The sequence below is a fragment of the Myxocyprinus asiaticus genome, chromosome 1 (genome assembly GCF_019703515.2).
Source record: "Myxocyprinus asiaticus isolate MX2 ecotype Aquarium Trade chromosome 1, UBuf_Myxa_2, whole genome shotgun sequence".
In the NCBI taxonomy this organism is placed as follows: domain Eukaryota; kingdom Metazoa; phylum Chordata; class Actinopteri; order Cypriniformes; family Catostomidae; genus Myxocyprinus; species Myxocyprinus asiaticus.
Window position 1 is genome coordinate 55,559,462 of NC_059344.1, and position 23,810 is coordinate 55,583,271.

Here is a 23,810-nt window from a genome sequence, read left to right on the forward strand (position 1 = left end):
ACCATCCTGCAATTGAGCAGCAGCTGTTGGAGTCGCATTGGAGTGACGTCACCTCCCCTCTTCAAATGATTGGCTAGAGGAGGAGCTGTCGATCAAGAACTAGTGGACCAATGGGGACGCAAAATGCCCCCTGATTTACATAAAACTCTACTCACAAGTTTTGGAAAACCAAGTGCAGAACTTGGAAACAAATGCAAAGAAAAATTGTGTAAGCATACAAAAAATGAAAATGTGAGCAAAATTGTCAAAGAGTACAAAAAATAGTAATATAACCAAGGAAAACATGATTTTATTTACAATTCTGATGACTTTGCTTAAAAACATTTTGCAGCATATTTTAAATGTTTATATATTTTTGATTCATGCTTGTTATTTTTTTTTTTATCTGCGCTAATTATTTTGATCTGCGCTTATGATTTTGATATGCGCTTTTTAATTATTTTTGCCCTTATTGTTTTTTTATCTGCGCTTTTTATTTTTTGTTTCCCGCTTATTATTTTGATTCACGCTTATTATTTTTGGATCCGTGACCGCAATACTTTTGACGGGATTTTGATCCCATACGCCAGATCGCTCTACCAGCTGATCCAGAGTAAACAGTGACTGGGACAGGAGAACTGGAGAAGGTGGAGCGATGCTTGCGAATGTATCATAGCATTTATTTTCAATAAGGGAGATTAGAATTGCCAGACGCTGCAAGAAATGGACTCTGCCAAGAGAAGTGAAAGTGACTGGCAAGGTTTAGTGAACGAGGTGAGTGCTTTACTAAAACACGAACATGACAATGCTGGCGTGCACGAGTTGTTTCCATATGGTGCTGGTTAGCGCTGTCACAAATGGACATTTAATTAAGAAACTGTCAAAACTGAATATAGACTGGTGATTCCATTCCAATATCTTATTGCTGAAAAAAAAAAAAAAAAAAAAAAAAAACAATAGAAACCCTCACAGAAATTCTAATGGTATTGATGTTTTTTGGGGAATTGTATTGGTTTTAATGTAAACTATTATGGTCTCTGTGGGTTTCTACTGGTAATGTGTTGCTGTTGCTTCTAACGGTGGCACGTTATGTCTAGTGGACATAACGTGCCCCCCCCAAAAAACTTCCAGATTCTAGACATTACTTTATTCTAGAAAATCTGTCTCACTTAGTCATAAAGTTTTAATACGTTTAATGTGTGACAACATGACTCAAAGTAGTTTATTTTGTCTTTGCATGGAAGGTTTATCAACGTGGCCATCCTTTGCATAATTCAAAAAGGTCCTCTTGAAGTGAGTTCACAAGTTTAAAAATGAAAAGCCAGGCTTATCTACGTGCAAGCAGAGACAAATATTTATGTTCCCAAGATGCTAATAATTAAATGTTGGTGTAACATTGGCATTAGCCAGCTCACTGCAATGCCACTGGTTATAAGAGGCATGCACTAGCACAGATCCAAACTTGTACAGACCTGGTTATCTTAAAGACCATGACATTTATGGGAGCTTGGCATTTCCTTGATCGATATCCTGTTAAGAGTATTTTAACATATGTTTTGTTTCTTACCACACACATACTGTACTGTACATGTCCACACTGGTGCTTTTCTGCTTTTTTTTCTGCAGTTCTTGATATGCAAACGCAAGCTGGAGAGCAAGAAGGATGCCCTTCTCATTCTTTCCAAAGAGCTGGACACTTGTCAACAGGAGAGAGACCAATACAAGCTGATGGCCAACCAGCTTCGAGAGAAACACCAGGGCTTAAAGAAGAAATACAGAGAACTAATTGTGTGTCTTTAGATGTCATTACGTTTTATTTCAATTCAATTGAAATTGATATTGATTACATTGTTTTTTATTTTTATTATTTAATTCAATTTAAAGGATTATTTCTGTGCTCCTTTGTTGTCAGTTTGAGTTTTGCACAACTGAAATTGGTAACCAAGGGTTCCATGTTCTATGTTTCACAGTGGTCATACTTTATCCTGGGTCAGTAATTAATCTTGGGTTGTCAGATTTCAATATTTCACTCTGTTGTAAACCCTGGGTTAACATTCATATTTGCATATTTACAAGCTTAATAAAATTGATTCGACAAGTGCAGCACACAACAAGCATGCAATCTGTTTTAATAACCTAAACCTGCTAATAATAAGTACTGTTACGTTATCACTGTAGTTAACAAATTTGTTTTCACTGTTCAGCATTTTTAACAGTTTCTTCAGATGCTGAAACTAAACAGTGCATGAAGGTTTTTGTGACTATAAAGCACATGGATATTTAATGAGGCAAGCATTGGTTTGTTTATGATCGGTTGTCTGATGCTAAACAGCTTGTCGCAACATTCTAGCACCACACTGTTTTAAACTGTATACCTTTAGTACCACAAATCTGTAGTAGGTGCTAACACTGCTAATTAAGAATTTTAAGTTATAAACATAGCTTAACCCAAGGTTAAAAATGGCCTAAGCAAAATGTGGAAAGCTTAAGTGTGTTTTCTTATATATTCCAGGATGGTGAACCTTCACTTCCGCCAGAAAAGCGCAATCAGGTGATTTAGTTTTACATTACTGTGTTATTTCATTCATTCTGTGTGTTACTATGTTTTCACAGGTCATTGTTTTCACTTTCTCTCTGGCTTCCTGTCTTTCTCTCACTCAGGTGAATTTGGCACAGTTGTTGATGAATTCACGGGAGAGGAATAAACAAATTTCAGAAGAGGTGAAGGAGCTCACTCAGAGGCTAAGTGAGGTTCAGGGAGACAATAAGGTACACTACATAAACAAATAAAAGCAAATAAAGCTTTAAACCTCAATATAGATAGATAGTTATCAACCCACCCATATCTCTCTGTAGCTTTTAAGAATGACTATCACAAAACAGAGGCTTGGGGATGATGAAGTTGGAGTCAGACATTTCCCTGTTCATGAGCGAGAAGACCTGGTCAGACAGCTTGAAAAGGCAGCACTGCAGGTAAATTATTTGCTTTCCTTTGAGCTGTAATATGGGTGTCTTAAACTTACATACAGTGTATTGTAACAGATAACTCTGTATTTGGAGAGTTTACATTTTCTTTGAAAGTTGTTATATACTTTGGTGTAAAATGCTATGATCTCACACTATTTAGATTATTATGGATGCAGTTTTATGATATCATGTTCATTTTGAGACTACATGGGATATCTGTAGTTTAAAAAAATCAATTTGTGACACTTTTGCAGGACAATTTAAAATGAACTTGTGATGGCAAAAAGGTGATTAAAAACAGAGGTCAAGAAACAGTGACCATCACAGCACTTAAAATATACAATTTACATTTTACATTCATATGGATTTTAGAGTAAAATCTTGATTTTGAAATGCTCATGGACATGCTATGCATCATCTATTATATGATTTTTACATATTTTAGTTTACAGAGGATTCCCATCCTCAGAACTCCTTTTTTTGTACATATAGTTCTAATCAATATGAACAACATATCATTCATTCATATTTTCATTTAAACTGTAGAATTCACTATAAGGATCTCAGCTGTAGCAGGATTCAGTGTTAACACTTTGTGACAATAACCACTTGTACTGTTTTTTAGAGAGAGGAGCTTAAACACAGTCTGAAGACAGTGAGCGATGAACTGCAGGATATGAAGGCAGAGAGGACTGTGTTCAAGGAAAAGGCTGAACGTCTCAACCGCGAGCTGAACCACATTCTGGGTGGCCAGGAGAGACGTATCATTGATGTGGATGCCCTCTGCATGGAGAACAAGTTAGGGATTTTGAGTTTAGCACTAACATTTAGCACAACCACTACCAGCCTTCCAACTATCATTTATCGGCTCTGTTCGTTGTGTGCAATAGGTTTGCTGATATATACACTGATCAGCCGCAACATTAACACCACCTGCCTAATATTGTGTAGGTCCCCCCCGTGCCACCAAAACAGTGCCAACCCGCATCTCAGAATAGCATTCTGTGATGCTATTCTTCTCACCACAATTGTACAGAGCAGTCATCTGAGTTACTGTAGACTTTGTCAGTTCGAACCAGTCTGGCCATTCTCTGTTGACCTCTCTCATCAACAAGGTGTTTCCATCTGCAGAACTGCCGCTCACTGGATGCTTTTGGCACCATTCGGAGTAAATTCTAGAGACTGTTGTGTGTGAAAATCCCAGGAGATCAGCAGTTGCAGAAATACACAAACCAGCCCATCTGGTGCACCTTTTAAGAACAAAATTATTATTTACATTAGCCTGGCTGGAGGACAACAACCTCCTGAACACCAACAACATACAGTATATACAATACACGAAAACAGACTTGGACACAAAAAGGGGATCATTAAAATATCCAATAAGCACAATTACTAAAATAAAATGTATTTATAGGCAAGACCTTTTTCAAACAAGTATCAAATATATACCCTGCTTAAAGCTTAAGGTGGTCTAGCTATGTGGTTTTCAACTTTTTAACACCAGGGCCACTCATTGTCCAAAACAATATTCGAAGGCCCCCTCTATTCCTAACCTAATGTCACTGTCAATAGATTAAAATAATTAGTTATGATTTATTTCATGATTCCTGAAGTTTCTGAAACTGCAGTTTATAAGTTGTAGGCCCTTATCCATTTTTAGTGGATTTTAGCATTTTAAGTATGTTCGATTATTTTAATTTAACTTTTAAAAAAAATTCTGAGTCATCTTGCGGACCCCTTGGACGTTTGCTGAGGTCCCCAAGTGAGCTCCACCCCCCTGTTAGAGAACCACTGGTTTAGCTGCTTTTTGGAGCATATTCGCTTGTGTTTTTTTTTTGGTAGTCCAACGCGGTCTTCAAGCCCTAACCAGCTTGGCCACTATGGTCAACTGAGTTGATCTTGGCCCCTCTAGCTGGTAATCGAGCTGATCAAGTATTTAGACTTATCATAAATGAACAATGAACACATTACATACAGTAAATGAAACCTTGTCAAACCAAGTACCATCCAAAACCAGTTATCAGGGTATTAGCAATCATGCAAGCTAAATAGATAAAAAATAATAATAATCTGAGTTTTGGTTGGCTGATGTTTTCCTATGTTCAGTTTTGATTAGATGTGTTTCTTTTGCAATAAAAAGTAATGTCTGAATAATTTACAGATATTTACATGAGAGATTAAAACAAGTTCAAGAGGAGGTCCTCCTTTTGAAGAGTAACATACAGAAATATAAGGTAAGGCTATGTGGTATTTGTTTTTCTGTTCAGTTAATTAAGGATTAATTCCATAACATTTAATATTTGGTTTCAAACATTCATAAATCTGTTAATAAATGATTGCTGTTTGTCTGGATGTCTTGTAGACAGCTTTGGATAGAAGAAGAAACTCACAAATTGGGGGCAAGTCTAACAGCAGTGCTCTTACTGGAGTCCTTTGTCCTAAACAAGGTGATTAGGTCATGTGAATGATTTCTCTTATTCAGGGCTTTCATAGACACTCAAAGAATTAAATGGACAAGGAAGTAAACATATGTTGAAATTCAGCATATCAAATGACTTTTCTGGTTAACCAGAGGGGAACTGCTCCCCCCAAACCCCTCCCCCCGGTGAGCGTGGTTTCCCCCAAGGTTATTTTTCTCCACTACTAACATCTTATGGAGTTTTGCGTTCCTTGTGTTCCTTGCCACAGCACAGTCGCCTTTGACTTAGAATGGGGGTCTAAAGACGTATAATGTTTTTTTAAAGGCATAATCTACAATCATGTTTTTCATCAATCCGCACAATGATGACTTTAAGACATTATAGACATTACAGCTTAATTTTCTGTTACAGCATAATTTTCTGAAAAGCTGCTTTTAAAATATGTGTGTTCGGAAAAGCACTATACAAATAAAAATGACTTGACTGCATACACTTGTGCATATACACATTTTCATGCTGTCTGCAGTGCAGGAGTTGTTGTCAGAGGATAACACTTGCAGTCTACCAGCCACACCTCAGTCTATTTCAGATCTGAAGTCTTTAGCAACAGCCTTACTGGAGACCATTCATGAGAAGAACATAATCATTCAACACCAGAAAAAGACCAACAGGTGTGTGTGTGTGTATCTCATCCATGCTCTTTTAGGTAGCTTTTGGTCAGTAGTCTATACACTTGTGCCCATTCCGATCTTATGTTTCCACTGAATCCATCCGTCATCTTTCATTGTAGAGCTTATACCAACATTCAAATATCTCAACCTACATATTAAGAAAAACTGTACACACAAATATTTTTCACGAAAAGATGTTCAATGTTATTTTAAATCTTTATTGGATGAATTTATTACACCTCTTAGAATTCTGGGAAATCGAATTGCTGATTTGGAAAAGAAGTTGAAGACGCTGGAAGTTTCTGGACTTTGGAGTCTCCCAGGTGAGTGTTTCTTGAAATTGGTTCATATTCCTTTGCTTTATGTGCAATTTCCATTTATTGACATAGCTTCATGGGTAGTGCCTGACTCCAGCTGTACTATCAAACAAAGCCATTAAGTCAAAGGGTGTAAGTCTGTTTGCTCAAGGACTTGTTTCAATATCCACAACTTTGCCAAGCCTCAAGGATACGATTCAAGGACTCAATGTTTACTCTGGTTATGGTTCAAGTCATATTCACTCATTATTTGACATGAAATAGGATATACAGTGGCGACTAAAAATTTGGAATAATGAACAGATTTTGCTCTTATGGAAAGAACTTTGTACTTTTATTCATCAAAGTGGCATTCAGCTGATCACAAAAACAGTCAATTATGTGACAGTGCTGCCAGAGTCTCCTGTCGTTATTATATTGAAATTCATTTCCTGTTTGTAAGACACTGACTGACAAGTATATCATCAATCCAATGCTAATGACAAAGATAATTATAGTGTGATTTACAGCATGACTTTATATTTATCACACAGTACAAATATCGGACATAAAATGCTCAGAGACTATTCCTTGACCCATCTTCAAGCTTGAAGGTATTTAAGGCCTTTAACATTTTCATGACAATATAAACTCGAGTTCTGGTTCTTGACCGTGCAAAACTTTCCACCATGATTCCAGTGCATTGCTATGTGGTTGCTAATGTTATGAGTGGTTTTTAGCTTTGCATTTGCTAGGGTGTTACAAGAATATTTCTAGGGTGTTCTAAATATTGAGGTAGCCAGTGCAGGATGAGCTGCAGGTTGAAGTTTATTACTTTTAGGGTTAGTTGTTTGTTCACACTAATCATTTTGCAAAAATGTTGCCACAGTCGAGTAATTTTCTTGAGGTCAGACTGTCAAATCCTTATCCCTACAAATGTTATAGTGATACTCCCAGAAACAACTTATAATGATTCGATTTTAAATTAGTTTTTAAGATCTTTTTTAGCAAGTGGCCAAATACCCTCTAAAATCTCCATACAAGCCCAAACTTCAAGAGCGGTTCTTTTAGTAGTCGTCCACAAGAGGGTAGTAAAGCACTTTCATGGAAGCGTAGATCAGATCCACACCTGTCATAAAACAGTGGTTCTACTGCCATAAAACTGACAAGCATCCATTACTAAAACTGATTGCCCACATTACAAACACATTTGGGGAATGTGGTGTTATTATTAGGGAACTTTGTGGATGAGAGAGAGGATCACAACTCAGTCTATGAAAGTGACGGAACGCCAGAGTTGGTGGCCTTGCAAAAATTAATAGGTAAAAGCATTTCATTTAACTAAAGAGAGGATAGAAGAATTTCTCTTTGGAGAGAAAGAAAGTATTTTTCTTGTTTTTTTTTTTGTAGTTTTTTCAAAATGCGGACATCCACATCGTCTGTTTAGTTGTCAGCTGTGTAGCTACACTGCCCAATGTTTGCGACAGTACAATATTAGCTAGCTTTGTATGTTAATTAGTGTGACTAACCTTTAAGATTGTGTTCTTCCTGAAGTTTCTGCTTCTGAGGGCACAACCAAATGTGAGCACATATGGCATTGCGGGTAGCACCATGTTTCATGGGACTCTTATCACATTTCGGGGTTTACACGAAAATACATCATTGAATTCTATGATAAGGGTCTGATCGATCATGACACGGGAAAATGTGATGCAGATGTAATAAAACCATACAAATAAAACAAAAATTCTTCCTTTAAGATAATAATAGTTAAGGTTAAAAGATTGTGTCATTTTTGGAATATTCACGAGTCCTCTTTGTCGAGTCAATTCTGAAATCATTTAAAATGCGACTCGAGTGTGACTCGAGTCCAAGTCTCTAACTCGAGTCCCCTCTATCATACACTGCAGCAGTAGTAGGAGTTGTATTATAGTATGCTTTTCTGAACATAGCCATTGCCTGCAGTGTGGAAGAACTAGAGTCCTGTCCAGATGTTCTGACAATGGGGCCGTTCACACAGAACACAGTCTTGCTTCTGTCTGTGCTTTTTTTTTGTTTTGTTTTTTGGTCTATGTAAACATGCACTAGACAGACGTGTTTGACCACTGTGTTGCGCTTCACTCAAACCTTGAGCACCATGCTTTTTAAGACGCTGTGTTAAGTTTAAAGAAGTTCATCGTTTAAAAATGTGGTTTGAGTTTATTAGTGTTAAATTTTGTTGCGCTCCGTCTCCCTGTTTGTTAACGTAAAAATGCATCCAGTGTGAACAGCCCGTTAGAAAAACCAGACATGCAAGTTTATGCAAAAGTGAGAGAGATCATTTATTATTTAAAACTTGCCAAAATTCACTATGAAAAGAAATTATTAGTCTTCTGTGGCGCCTTTTGTGGCCTCTGAGCTGTATGATGTGAAGCAGAGCTTGGTTTGTCCATAAAACTCAATGATTTTGTTCCCTAATGTGAGGCAGGGACAAGCAGTGAATGAATGGATGGATGGGCACCTGCCAGGTGGGGATCGCTTCTCATCCATCCATCCTGTTTTGCACAGCGGGCTGTGAAGCAGCCGCAGTGAAGCTCCATGCTGCTCGGCATACAGAATTAGCCTGACTTTTTAATTAGCTCAGAAGCCAGTCTCCATAACACTTCAATGACCTTTTCAAACAAAGAAAGTTGAGCATACAGCTGCTAAAGTATCATTTCAGTGCCTTTAAAAATAAAATAAATAAAAAACTCTCTTATTTCTGTATACATACAGAAAAAAAAGTATTTGAAAAATTATGTCACATTTAAAAATGTATGAACTTCTGTGCATTGGACAACAAAGTAACATTTATTTTAATAAGACAGCACCAGCAAACTTTTCAAGCAAAACATTTCACAAAAAGTAGTTTGTTAGGTTTTAAATGACAACTATAGATAAACAGTACTGTTCAAAATTAAGGCACAAATATTTTAACACTTTCTGGTTGATAATTAAAGGAATAGTTCACCCAAAAATTAAAATTCTCTCATTGTTTACTCACCCCATCCCAGATGTGTATGACTTTCTTTCTTCTGCAGAACACAAAGGTTTTTAGAAGAATATCTCCGCTCTGTAGGTCCATACAATGCAAGTGAATGGTGTCCAGAACTTTGAAGCTCCAAAAAGCACATAAAGGCAGCATATAAGTATTCCATAAGACAGTGGTTAAATCCATGTCTTCTGAAGCAATAAAATCAATTTTGGGTGAGAACAGACCAAAGATTAACTGTAAAAAATGTAAATGTCCTTTTTCACTGCCACTGAAGTCTCTAGGCATGATCATGATTTCAAGCTTGATTACTCTTCCTAGTGTTTGACGCTGACGCATGCACAGATTGCTTGATCGCGCTAGGAAGTGTAATTGAGCTTGAAGTCATGATCTCCACGCAGACTGCTGATTTCAAGAATTATAGTGAAAAGAGAGTGATACTTTGGTCTGTTCTCTTCCAAAATCAAGTGGATTACTTCAGAAGACATGGATTAAACCACTGAAGTTGTATGGATTTACCTTTATACTGACTTAATGTGCTTTTTGGAGCTTCAAACTTTTGGTCACCATTCTCTTGAAATACAGAGCTGAGATATTCTTGTAAAAATCCTTGTTTGTGTTCTGCAGAAGAAAGTCATACACATCTGGGATGGCATGAGGGTCAGTAAATGATGAGAGAATTTTCTTTATTGGGTCAACTATTCCGTTATTGTGCTAATCTACACCTGACCAATGGTTACTCTGCTAGGACACCTCTGTGAATTAGAGGGGAGTTGACTTCATACATTCACAAAAAAATTCCCTTAAAAGCTGTTAAAATGTGTTTTTCAAAAATGCCTATTTCTGAGTTATTTCTGTTATGTCTGAGACAAGATCCAGCATTATTTGCTTGTAGATGCCTCTTGGTTTTATATTTTCTGTCTAATGCACTGATATTTATACATTTTCAAGAGTCCAAATACTTTACGCGGTCACTTTAGCTTACTATGGTTGGACACTTGGGCACAGCACTGCTATGCTACTTTAGTTCCTGTTCACTTTGTATGACTTGTAGGTTTTTGATACTTTATACCCCAGCATCCCTAGAAATCTGCCTTTAAACTGATTAGACCGTGCTAGCTTGTAAGCACTGGTGGCCAGTGTTGTGATGGCACCAGTATATAGTGTGCAGTCCGCTGTGGGTAACATATGGTGTTAACCTGTGATGCATGCAGCTAGTACTAATGAAGATGGATGAGGGGGGAGCTGTAGTCACTTCCTGTGTGCTTGTACTTGGACAGCCTGATCCATTCCATGTTACACATGTGCCTCTGCAAATATCTTCATTTTAGAGTTTCGCTAATCCTTTTTTTATATAGAGGTAAACTTTGGCATTTTTTATTTTATTTCTGTGTTTGAATAAGAAAATGAAAAATGGTTTTGTTGGATGTTGTTATTTTTTTCTCTTAATTTTCTGCTTTGTAAAATAAAATAAAATTGAAATGTACATTTTACTGATTATTTTATTAATAATACTTTATATAAATAGTAAAGAATCATATATATTTGGATTGTTATTAATTAGTAATATCATTTACATATGTTATGTAAATCAAATACAATTGACATTTAATTAACATTCATTTTAAATGTCAAATTAATGTAATTATTATTTTTTTTAAAAATTATAAAGATTTAATTTCCAAAATTAAATATTTTGTACTTTTATAATGTAATAGGACAGTTATTTTGACGTCATTACTTATTTATTATTTAAGTGTTTTGGTAGGGTTGGATACGTTTGGTTTGTATGAATATGAATCTGGTCGCATCCATTGTCCATACATTTACTTTGTATAGGTAACATGTATGCATAACAGAACTTTCACACTGTAAATGGTCAACATCTCTTGCATTAGTAATTAATTATTTAAATAGTTTTTGACTTTACAATAATTTAAATGAAATTTTATATTAAAATTTTACCAAATTACCTATTTTGTTCTTTTATAAAGTAACATACTGCATTATTTTTACTGTGTGCTTTTGGTTGGGTTGAGCATGTTGCAAATCTAGTCACAATGGCCCCCTGTCCCGTTGTCATTATGTACAGGTAACTTTTTATGGATAACAATACTTTCACACTGCAAGTTACATCAACTCTTTTGCAATTAAAGATAACACCATCTTCTTCTCGATGATGTTCAACAGGAGGCAAAGATGCCATCACTCTGAGTGAGAGCCAGTATCCCACCACCCCTTCCTCTTTTGGCCTTCCAGATCAGCCAAAAGCACCTGAAACAACTAATCCATGGCCTTCTACAGGTGAGCAGGTGTAATTGTGTGAAACCAGTTCTGCCGTTTGCTAATCATAGCGTCAAACGGCTAAAGTGCTGTAATTAGCTAATACCCCTCCTGTCCCCTTGCTATCACGCTTATCCTTCACGCACACTCTCATTGGTCAGGCCAGCGAAATGTCCAATCCCTTTCAAATGCCATGGCATTTGGCAAATGCTAGCGAATTCTCGTTCTTTGACATTCACCAACTTTTGGGGGCATGTTTTGTGGTCGGGACAGCCCCATAAATATGGATGCTACTGTGTAAAGCGGTATTTCGCTTTTCTGTTGTTCCACGAATAAGCCGCATGAGGTGTTTTTAGCGGAATGCTCCAGAATATGGGTCAGTAATCTAACAGAATAGGCACCAATGATGTAGAGGAGAGGCAGAACTAAGCTGTTGCCATTGCTGACAGGCCGTCATGCTCTTGCTCCCAGCTGGATGGCTTTTTTTTCTGTATTATCTTATTTATTTTTTTATTGCTTGTGTACTGTTCTAAATGTAATGTTCCGAATACACGCTTTGAAAAGTAGGGATTAGGGGTGATTCATCTGAGACTTTTTTGTCTGATAATTCTCCACGTCTTAGCATTAAGTCTTGAAACACTTATTTAACATGATAATTTTATAATTTGTTCCTTTGTGAAGTACACTGTAAAAAGTGGTAACCTGCAATGGTGGTCTGATTCAGTGATGTTAAATAATATTTTGATTATATTACAACTTAAAGCAAATTTTTAGGGTAACAATTGTTTTTTTTTTTTTTGTGCTTTTATTTGCAGTAATTTCATAATAGTGATTTCAAAAAGTGGGGATAATGTTTTTAAAAAAAAAAAAAATTATGTAGTTGTGCATACTATTATTTTGCATTTAAAAGCTGATCAGCTGTATTTATGTATTCAGCGCCAAAGTATTTGGAAATTTACACCACAGTTAAATATGTATGAACTTTATTGCATTAGATAACACAGTATCAAATCAAGTGGCATCTGAAAGCAAGTGATGCTAGACCTTTTCTTTAGAATTAACTTTTCAAACATTCACTCTATATTTTTTAAATTACCAACTGGTACCAAGGTAATTTTTACTGGATGTATGTAACATTGGTTTCCCTCAAGTTCATAGAGGTGTCTTAGTAGAGTAACAACAGGTGTAGTTCATCACATCAACTATGGACATGTTCCACTAACAAACAGAAAGTGTCCAAATACTTTTTGTCTTCATTTTGAACAGCATATCTATTTTATTTATTTATTTATTTTTGGCGGCAAAGTGTGCTTGTGCTGTCTTTCCTTAAAAGGATAGTTCACACAAAAATAAATAGTCTCTCATCATTTACTCACCCTCATGCCACCATAAATGTGTATGACTTTCTTTCTGTAGCGGAACACAAATGAAGATTTTTAGAAGAATATCTCAGCTCTGTAGGTCCATACAATGCAAGTGAATGGTGATCAGACCTTTGTAGCTCCAAAAATCACATAAATGAAACATAAAAGTAATCCATATGATTTCAGTGGTTAAATCCATATCTACAGAAGCAATGTTATAGATGTGAGTGAGAAACTGATCAATATTTAATTCCTTTTTTACTTTAAATCTCCACTTTAAATCTCCACTTTAACTTTCACTGTCAGATGTGAAAGTGAAACTAAATGGCTCCACATGTGACTTTTAGATGTAAAAGTGAAAGTGGAGATTTAGAGTAAACAAGGAATTAAATATTGATCAGTTTCTCACTCACATCTATTAGATCGCTTCTGAAGATATGAATTTAACAACTGGAGTCTTTTGGATTATTTCTATGTTTCCTTTGTGATTTTTGGAGCTACAAAGGTCTGATCACCATTCACTTGCATTTTATGGACCTACAGAGCTGAGATATTCTTCTAAAAATCTTTGTGTTCTGCTGAAGAAAGAAATTCATACACATCTGGGATGGCATGAGTAAATGGTAAGAATTTTCATTTTTGGATGAACTATCCCTTAAAAATAAATGCCACTTGGTTTGATATTTTATATAATACAATGACATTCATATTTTTAATAGCTTGAGAGTCCAAATAATTTACGGCACCACTATATATATGCTTTTGCTCTTTTTGCCAATTTATTAAAGTGTCATGAAACCCCCCTTGTTCAGCACTAATCGTTCACACCTCTGACTAAAAAACGGCTCTTCAAAAAGGTGTGAAAATATGTTAAAATTTGGGAGAGAATTGACTATAAGGGGTGGGAATTGGGAGGGGGTCAAGAGCTACTTCCATAACACTCACAACAGAGACTACGTTTACATGGACACCAGAAAGACATTTATTGCAAAAAAGCTGCTTATGTCTCGAAATCTGTGTTTGCATTTACTTGAGCTATGTTAGCGACATTCTCTTTGCTCCTGTATACATGCAGCTTGCTCAGTAAGCAGCTTTCTTCATTGCAACGTAATGTCCTCGTGTCGCTTGTGTAAATAACAAACATGGCATTCAAGGAAGACTTCGCTATTTTATTCTCCGTTGTTTCACTTTATTTTGAGTTGTTGCTGTGTTTGTTTTGGTCAAGACCTGCAGCGGAATTGTGCTGTGATTAGTGTGGTTCCCCACTTACGTAAAACTCCGGGATTCCCCCAAAGTACGAGCGCATATACACATATGTGAGGGACAGCCGATATTTTACATAGGCCCACCATACTGCTTATCATAGTAGCATAATAAGAATTTTAACTTAGCTCCACTTTTGCGGTACATTACACATTAGCCCCGCAGGGCTCAATTGCATTTGAACTAACACAATGACCATTAATCTTCTTTGTCCCCCTGATTTGGCTCAGATGACAGGAAAGGAAGAGGAGGGCCATCACCATGGGTGCAGGACACAGCTGGCAATGACAGCTTCCCGAACATGTGGCGTGGCTCCCATACCTGTCCAGATGGAGGTGGAGAGGAGGTGGACACACCTGTCACCACTGACAATGGGGAAGAGATCGTTTTATGTGGGACAGAAATTGTGAGACAGACTAATGGGCTGGTCAGGACTGAAGTGAAGGAAGGTCCCTGCTTGGAAACGGGTCCCAGGACTGTCATGGAGGGAACTCCAATTTTAGAGTATTTAGAGGAAGAAAATGGGAAACGTTGTCTGATAGTGGAGAAGGGTGAAGATGCAGCCTTGGCTCTGGCGACAACTCTGTCTCAACTCAAATTGGCACAAAATGCTTCCATTACTCTTGACCAAATGAGTGAAAATGTCAACTCTCATGCTGCTGGGGAAGAGCCAAAACCTAGCTTTGAAGATATTTTGGAAGGTACCTCTTTAAATATAACCTCCATAAAGAAGCAGTCTGTTGAGTATAGTAACTCTTCTCTTCTGCAGGAGTGGGAACTGGGGTGTCAATTAGGAGAGACTGACACGGACCGCAGTCAAAGTGTCGCCTGAACAACAAACAAGTTCCTTTCTTTTCAGATTACTCTGCTTTAATGTGTTTATTGTTGGCTGGATCTGCATCAATTACAAAGCAGCTGAATAAAAAATTAGTGATTGGTGTATTTTGTGGCTAAATTTGGTCTGTTTTCAAATATTGCAGATAGTTCAAACTATTAAACTGTCAAGGCTGAAACATACTTTACACAAATATGCATACGCAGATATAAGCGCTTGGCCACCGCATTGTCATCACATGTTCTGGTTGAACATGCTTAATGTGAGTTTTTGCGTTACCATGCCGGAAACAAACCTCAGTACTCGAGAGGCGCATATAGTTACCTTCAAAAGTCTGTGCCATTAAACTTGTTGTGTTATTATTCTGCTAATTTGTTATAAATATATTGACTTCAACTTAATTGTTCAGCAATAATCTCTTCAAATTGTTGCTCTGCCATAACAATAACTGGCATGAAAGCGAAAACACAGCAGAAGCTGCAGTTCACAGTAATCTGGCAATAGCGCCCCATGTGGCAACGTTGAGAATGCAACAAATACCTGCGTTATTACTTGTGGTCTCACACATTTTGTAACGCTAAGCACAAATTCCAGCTTGCATAGCTAAAAGTGTCTGCTTTCATGTACTTGCGAACATGAAATTATGTGCTAAATTTACTTAAAATGTAATGCTTCATTTTTGCAAATGACAAGTGTTTTTTTCTATTTTTATTTTTTTTAGTTCCTAGCAAATGTTTTCACTCCAAAAACTGCACCACACCAGCAAATAAATCTACTCTTTTTCACCCTAAAATCTAGGTTTACTCTACTATACATTTGAAGATCATTCAGGGCTGCGTTTCCCAAAAGCATCGTAAGCCAAATTAGATCTTATAAACCATTGGTGCCAGTAGTCTCTATGATCAACTTAAGCTTACAATGCTTTTAGGAAACGCAGCCCATAATAGTTATTTTAAGTGCTTGCAACTTCTGAAATTTTGGATTTAGCTTATAAACTCAAGCCCAAGTTCCAATCTTCACTACATTGGTAACCCCCAAAACTCCAACATTATAGAAACTCTTCTAAATCTCAGTATAACAGAACATTATATACTAACAAGTCTCCCCCTTTATTCATCTTGGACATAACACATAAAATAAAACTTCATTTTAACAATTACTCTCAACTTTGTTGCCATTATTTTAAATACACCAAAACTCAAAACCTTGTGTCTCAAATATTGCATTAAATTAAGTAAAGTTCAAAGCATAAGTAAAATGTTTATTTCAATGAGCAATATTGACTTAGGGCAGCAATCATTTTTTTCAGTGTACTTGACTGTAATGCACATATGTTTAATTTCATCCAGATAAAAGGTCTTTGAGATGAATTTTCATATCATTTAGTGTGATCTAATGTGATAGTAACACTTAACAATAAGGTTCCACTTGTAAACATTAGTTAACATGAATTAACAATGAACAATACTTTTACAACATTTATGAATCAATGTTAATTTCAACATATACTAATTCATTTTTAAAATCAAAAGTTGTATTTGTTAAAGGTGCACTCAGTAAGTTTTTGTTTGTGTCATCTTGGACTTACAGTGGACACCTAGTGGTGTGTATGCAGCATCATTCAAAATCAATAGTTTTCAGTTACAGATGCCACTGTAGAAATTCACTATTCACATTCAGTCATGATTAATTTAATCCAAGAGTGAAAGTGTCCAATAACAAGATACTGAGATTAAGCAAGTAGTATTCAGCTGGTCGTGTGATCCCAACACAGCTGCCCCCATGAGGGCACCCCTGCACCATGTAGAATAAAACAGCTTTTATAAGGTTACTGATATGACTAGAGTCCTCATCTCATGTGAGTGTTCATGATTTTATACATATGCTTCAAAATTACAATTCATTTCTATACAAGTAAAACTTTTTAAATGAGGGAATAAAATTACTGAGTGCACATTTAACATTAGTTAATGGACTATGAACTAGCATGAATTAACAATGAACAGTTGTATTTTAGATGCTGTAAAAAAAAAAAAATTTTATTGTTTGTTTTATGATACCTAACGCATTAACTAATGTTAACGAATAAACCTTTCATGTAAAGTTTTACCAATGTGGTCTTAGCTTGTTAGACAAGTCAAACCCAAGGACCAATTGGACACTTGCATACTTTCAAAAGAGCCTCTTTAAACATTGTTAATTGCAATGGAATTGGTTTAGTCATGTAAATTTACTTTGAATTATATTAGTTCTGCATTCATTTACATTTCTATCAGCATAAAAATAGCATACAAATAAAAAACCCAGCATAATATTTACATCATTCTCTGCCAAGATATGTTTCTGGAAAGCTTACAGGTTAGAGTTTATCTTACAGACGAAAAATGCATTCAAGTTACATTTGAATTTTATGAAGTGCTAAATTATGGCTCACCATGTTGCCTTACTGATGAGACAGTGGTTTAAAGTTTAATAGCCAAAGTTAGACAGAAATACATTGTGTATCTACCCTGCACATTAAATCCAAAAGTCTGTTATGTATTTGTCTGGACAGTAAATTAAATAGTCTGTTATGCATTTGTTAACATATAATAAAGAGTGATCTATCTAAAACCTTTGTAAAATATAATTAATTAAACATTCTTTTAATCTCAATATTTTATGCAAGAAACAGTAACTTTTAATCCTGTCAAAGATTCTTGTTCATTCTTGTTCAAAAGTAGTGGCATAGTTGAACCTCTCTGTGTGGACTCAGTGGGCAGCTGGATCCTTACTGTAAATACATCAAAAGACAAACTTTAGAACTGCTTGTTCTGCAGAAAGCAAGCTTTTTCTCTTTTAATCTCCCTCAGTAATACACACATACACTGGCCCATTGGGTGGCATGATGTCAGGCAGCTGATGTGGTCCATTTGAGAGGCATTAGGAAGGAAGGAATGACTTTTAGGAAACAGATGGGAGTTGGAACTAATGGAGTTATGCGGCTAACAGACTCTGCAGGCTGAGGTTAGCCACCTTACCCATGCACCAACTCAAGAATGATAATTGGGGTATTAACTGTACATGCTGTACTGAAGAATGATTTGATTCATAGACTAGAAGTGTTTATATTTGATTAGTCCATCTTCTATTGATATGTGTATTTGCAATGTCATTGAGATAGAGAGTAACACCATGAACAGTGGCCCACCAAAAGTATCTGGATACTTATGTAAGCCAAACTTTAAAATAGATAAATAGCAATGCATTAGAAAGCAAAAAAAAAAAAAAAGACGTTTGTTAGGTTCCAGAGTTCAAAATGAAGACAAAAAGTATTTGGATTTGTTCTGGTTGTCAAACTTAGTGGAAGATTTCCATTGTTAATGTGATGAAATACACTTGTGGTACACTGCAACACCTGTGTGAACTTAGAGGAACTGACTTCATACATCCACTATTAATTACCTTGGGACAAACTGGGTAAATGTCAATGCAAAAATGGCTAACACAAATTTAATTTTGAGAAAAGGTCTAGCATTTTTGCTTGAAGATGCCACTTGGTTGGATAATTTGCAATAAAATTAATATTTTTTTTAGTGTGGCTTATCCCATTGAAATTTTTCCATAGCTTAGTGGCCACATGCAGTTTACTCATTGGATAGCCCAATAAAATAAACGCAATGCCTTTTATTTTTTACAAGTTAGTGAAAATCTGCGCTATTGTCAAATTCTTGGTGACAATAGTCAAATTTTGCTCAGTTGCTCAAAAAGACCCAATAGAAAATTGCTAAATAAAGTTACATAATTTCATATTTTTTACTAACAGACAATTGTGGGGGGAATGGAAATGATCAACCAAGAATAAAGGCATTTTTCTTTGTTTCATTTAATGTAAATACTTTAAAATCTGCAATTATGTGTTTCCCCATAGGTTACAAAGCACGTATATGTTTACTTGTCCTGCGAGCATGATTTTTATGAGCCAGAGCGATCTGATTAATCAATCAATTATAGATAATTTCAACATTATATGTACCAATTATGGTATTTGCATGTGTATTATGACATGTTTTACTTGCTTCCTTTTAGGAAGATTTGACTTCAGAAGAGCAAAGTGGAATTAAATGGCTCTAGTCCCTGTTTGCACCACCCACAGAAATATGTGCACTTTCATTTATAATTGACAGTGCTGTGTAAAATACATCAATAACTCTTTTTAGATCCTTTATCTTTCAAATTATATTTCGGTCACAAATGTGCTTTTGGAGGATGCTGTAATATATATAGCCAGAGTGTAGCCATGGATGTGCACGCACTGCAGGAACTGTCAACAGTCAGCCCTCTGTCATCTCCCCTATCGCTTCAGTCTGCACCGGTCACAGTCAAGTCCCCTGCTGTTATAGACTGCCTTTCAGACTGCCACTGTAAAACTTCTTAACTAGAGGTAAAATCAAAACTTTAAAGTGACATCGATTGACTTCACTATGCGCTGCCTCCCGTGTTTGCCTGGCATCTCCCTGATGCCTCAATGGCAGGCCGTCATTCTCTGCCTTGCCACTGCCACGCATATTCTCCAGCTGCTTTTTCTTGCTCTTTGGTCCTGTTAGACAAGAAACGTTGCATTTGTACAGGAGGATGCATGCGTACACTGTTGAATTATTCATTGACTAACCTAAAGAATATTCAGATCTAGGTGACAGGGTGGCTGCATGTAAAATAAATCCCACAAGATTTCAAGGAGCACATGCATTTCAAGCCGTACTAGTCAGCTCATCTTTGTAAATAACATTATGAAACATTTAAAATAATGGAATTTTTTTCAAATCTGACATCATCTTTACCCATTGTATTAAATAAAAGAAAATGTAATTAATAATTAAAGGAGTATTTCACCCATGCAAAAATTATCATTTTCATCATAATTTAATCACCTTTATGCTGAGTAATTTACTCACCTTTATGCATCATAAATTACTCACCTTAACTCATATGGCTCTTTTTTCTGCTGAAAACAAGAGATTTTTTGAAGTATACAGTATATGAAGTGTGTTTGTCCATACAACGCAATGCCAATTTTTATAGTGTGTATAGTACAGATGTCAAGATTTACAGTGAAAAATTTGTTACATTTTGGTCTCTTTCTCACCCAAAACCAATCGTATCTCTTCAGAAGACATGGTTTAAACCACTTGAGTCTTATGGATTACTTTTATGCTGCCTTTATGTCCTTTTTGAAGCTTGAAAGTTTTGGACCCCATTGACTTGCATTGTATGCAGAACTCATTTATTCTTAAAAAAATATATTCATTTGTGTTCTGCAGAAGAAAGTCATATGAGTTTGAAATGGCAAGAGTAGGAATAAAGAGAGAATTATCATTTTTGCATGTGTGAACTATTCCTTTAAATGAAAGAAAATTTTGCAATAAACTATGTTTGAGATAGGCTGGAATTGTCTAACTCAGAGATATGCCTTCTAGGAAACTGACATTGGTAGTGGCGTCCATTTTTGGTGAATTGGGCCACTGTTTGACGGTCATTTTATTTATCTACAATTTACTTATAAAGACCGTCCAGTTAGTGAAATGTATACAGACTCAAAAGGCTTTAGAGTTTGGCCCTGGGTTAGGGTTAGCATTAGTTAGGAATGGAAATATTAAGGATTGTTTTGCTAATCGGTGTATATCCACCATTATTTTAAGCAGAAAAATGTTACAAGCAAAATAATCATTGTAGCATTTTATCAGGAATGTGGTGAATACAACAAATGGGGTAAGAAGCAGAGACTGTACAGCTTAAAGCTTTGAATATGTAGCACACAGTACATAAATAATACTTGAATACAAAATAAATCTTTTCAGTTCAGAATATCAGGCAAACACTAGTCTGAAATCCCTGATTCAGACTTTATGCATAAACATTATTAGTTCAAGCATAGCAGTAATCCTAAATTTAAATCTGTTCACTTACCCCATGGCGACCTCTCTTACAGAAGACATCCTCTACACAGATCTCCCTGCCGTAAGTTATTCATTGCATCCAATTATTTCAGCAGTTCTCCCTTCAAGAGCAACGTCCCAAATAGACCTTAAGAGGAAGTGCATGGAACATTGCGTTTTATGTCCTTATTTATATTCTGTTTGATTTGTTTACGCCTTGGGAATTGTGGCAGCCTGTCTCGGTGGTTGTTCAGATACACAGAAATCATGAAACTGCCTCACAGTGGCCAAGGGAATTTCACAATATTCTGGATTTTAGAAATTTTGTGAAGGGCAAATTATGTCACTTGTTGGCTTGGATATGTGACTTGGAAAAGGTTTGCTTATTTTTGTGACACAATATCCAATAAACTTAAAGGGACAGTTCACCCAAAAATGAAAATTCTCTCATTTACTTACCCTCATGCTGTCCCAGATGTGTATCATTTCTTTCTTCATCTGAACACAAAGATTTTTAGAAGAATATCACAGCTCTGTACGTCCATACAATGCAAGTGAATGGGTGCTAAATTTTTGAAGCTCCAAAATACACATACAGCATAAAAAAAATCCATAAGACTCTAGTGGTTAAATCCGTGTCTTCTGAAGTGATATAAGTGTGGGTGAGACAGATCAATATTTAAGTCCTTTTTTTTGTTACGATCACTTTCCACTTTCAGTTTTCCTTTAACACTCTTTTGTTTTTGGTGATTCATGCATATTGCCACCTACTGGGCAGAGAGGAGAATTTATGGTAAATACATAAATATTGATCTGTTTCTCACCCACACCTATCATATCGCTTCAGAAAATATGGAATTAACCTCTGGAGTCTTATGGATTACATTTACACTGACTTTGTGCTTTTTGGAGCGTAAAAGTTTTGGCACCCATTCACTTGCATTGTTTGGACCCATAGATAAGATTCTAAAAAAAACATTGCGTTCTGCAGAAGAAAGAAAATCATACACATCTGGGATGGCATGAGAGTGAGTTAACGAGAGCAGTTTAATTTTTTGGTGAACTATCCCTTTAAAGGGACATACTAATAAGTCACACACACAAAAAAAAAAAACCTATTTTTCCACCCTGCAATTAGTTGTCTAAGGCAGCTCATCCCAGGTTTTATTCAGATTTTACTTACAGGTTAGAAATAAAGGCCTGAGAAAGTGAAACATACACCAAAACATGTCTGGGCTGGAAGCTTATCCCAGATGGATTAACTTCATTTAAATTGCATTTACAAATAGTTTGGGATGTTTAAACAAGCCCATTGACTAGAACAGCATTGCATTAGTGTCTATCAGGTTGTAAAAATTAGCTAATGGATATTTGGCCTCGTTTCACATTATTGGCTCAGAATATTCTTGTAGCATGAGAATGGAGGTGGCTTTTGCCACAATGGTCTAGACAGACTGCTGGACAAGACATTAAGACTTGTCAAAAATGCACTGTATAAATGACCTCTTTTGGGTCCAGTTACAGCTAGAGACTACATTTGATATCTAATCTAGTATGTTGGTTAGGAGTTCTTTGTTTTTGTCAAGGCCTGATAAACTGGTAGTTGACAATAGTCCATTTGTTTATAGCCACACTTCAAAGAGATATTTAAAAGTATAAATGAAGATAATGGCACACTTCATTAAGTGCATTAACTTGTCAAATGAATGGATTATCCTATATTTGATCATAATATTATTTAACCCAATTCAGCTGAAGCTATCCTCAAACAGGATAACCAATTCATAATGTCGCTCTGCTTGGGGCGGGGGGAGGGGAAAATTTTTTCCTGAGAAGTCTTACAATTTGGAAACCGATAGTCCACAACCGATTACAAAATAAAATCTACGCTCCCTCTTTTCATATTTTAAGACAGGCAATGAAAATAGGGAATTTCAAGGAAAGTTTAATATAATTTTATGTGGAACAAACAAAATACACGTCCTCAAAGAACAGCATGAAGTTCCATTCTAGGACACAAGGCATCCATTCTCCAGTTTCTTCAGAGTATCTCTCCTTTCCACCACGTCCTTTCTGCTCTCATCTTTGACTCTCCGTATCCTCCTCCACAGCTATCTGCCACAAACATGGAGAACTAATGCCAATGACACACCCAGCAATTCTCTTCCCAGCGTTCCCACTGAGTTTACTCTCCTCATCTGACCCCATTCCCAGATCATCCTCCTTCTCATGAACCACCACAGCACGTCCCAGAATGGATTGACTCCCAAACAGCTTGCCCTCTGGGAGCTCTAGAAAATGCCGTATAATTCCTTGTTTGGAAACAAAGTTGCCAAAGTCTCCAGGATGGCCAGGATGGTCCACCCCTTTTGGATTGTAATGAGGACCAGTGCTGTCACAACCTTGACTGAAGTCTCCAAACTGATGGATGTCGATGGCACGGGCTTGATGATCATCAGTAGGTAAACCACGGAGGTTGATAATGACTTGTAAAGTGCCATTGGGGAAGACCTGCTTAAACAGAACTTGCCCAAAGATCTCTGGCTGGCCAGTTGGTAAATTGGGGATGGGGGTCACCTCACAAATTGCATAGATTGTGTTGTTGAACTCCACAATTTCTGGTGTTGGAGCGTCGATAATCAAAACCAAAGGATTATCAGGGGACATCAACTTTCCACTTTGTATTTGCAGTGCCAGCAACACCAAAGGGAGTTTTAGTATGATTTTCTCCATGGTAATGTCTGCAATGAAGAGTACAATTATGCAAATCATATTCTCTTTTCCAAGTTAAAACCAAAAACAAC

At 36.4% G+C, this 23,810-nt stretch overlaps 2 protein-coding genes across 4 annotated transcripts in view; one reads left to right on the forward strand and one right to left on the reverse strand.

Annotated features, from left to right (window-relative positions):
• The first annotated feature begins 617 nt into the window (after positions 1 to 617).
• Positions 618 to 19,667, forward strand: LOC127410252 (coiled-coil domain-containing protein 149-like). 2 transcript variants are annotated; one of them, XM_051646422.1, is made up of 13 exons: positions 618 to 753; positions 1,606 to 1,767; positions 2,492 to 2,530; positions 2,641 to 2,748; positions 2,836 to 2,952; positions 3,572 to 3,744; positions 5,111 to 5,183; positions 5,312 to 5,396; positions 5,896 to 6,040; positions 6,287 to 6,363; positions 11,537 to 11,650; positions 14,487 to 14,957; positions 15,026 to 19,667. In XM_051646422.1, the coding sequence occupies exons 1-13, from the start codon at positions 703 to 705 to the stop codon at positions 15,058 to 15,060; spliced, it is 1,650 nt and encodes a 549-aa protein (XP_051502382.1). In that variant the 5' UTR covers positions 618 to 702; the 3' UTR covers positions 15,061 to 19,667. The 2 variants fall into 2 exon arrangements, with proteins under 2 accessions (XP_051502382.1, XP_051501709.1); XM_051645749.1 differs by having other exon boundaries at positions 14,487 to 19,667.
• A 3,165-nt stretch (positions 19,668 to 22,832) lies between these two features.
• Positions 22,833 to 23,810, reverse strand: part of LOC127434310 (extracellular superoxide dismutase [Cu-Zn]-like) — a 794,804-nt gene continuing 793,826 nt past the window's right edge. Inside the window, exon 4 of one of the 2 annotated variants that reach the window (XM_051692000.1) lies at positions 22,833 to 23,408. In XM_051692000.1, the coding sequence (XP_051547960.1) occupies positions 23,086 to 23,408 (323 nt within the window). In that variant the 3' untranslated portion in view covers positions 22,833 to 23,085. Of the gene's footprint in view, positions 23,748 to 23,810 lie in introns of both variants that reach the window. The other variant, XM_051693519.1, reaches the window with a different exon arrangement.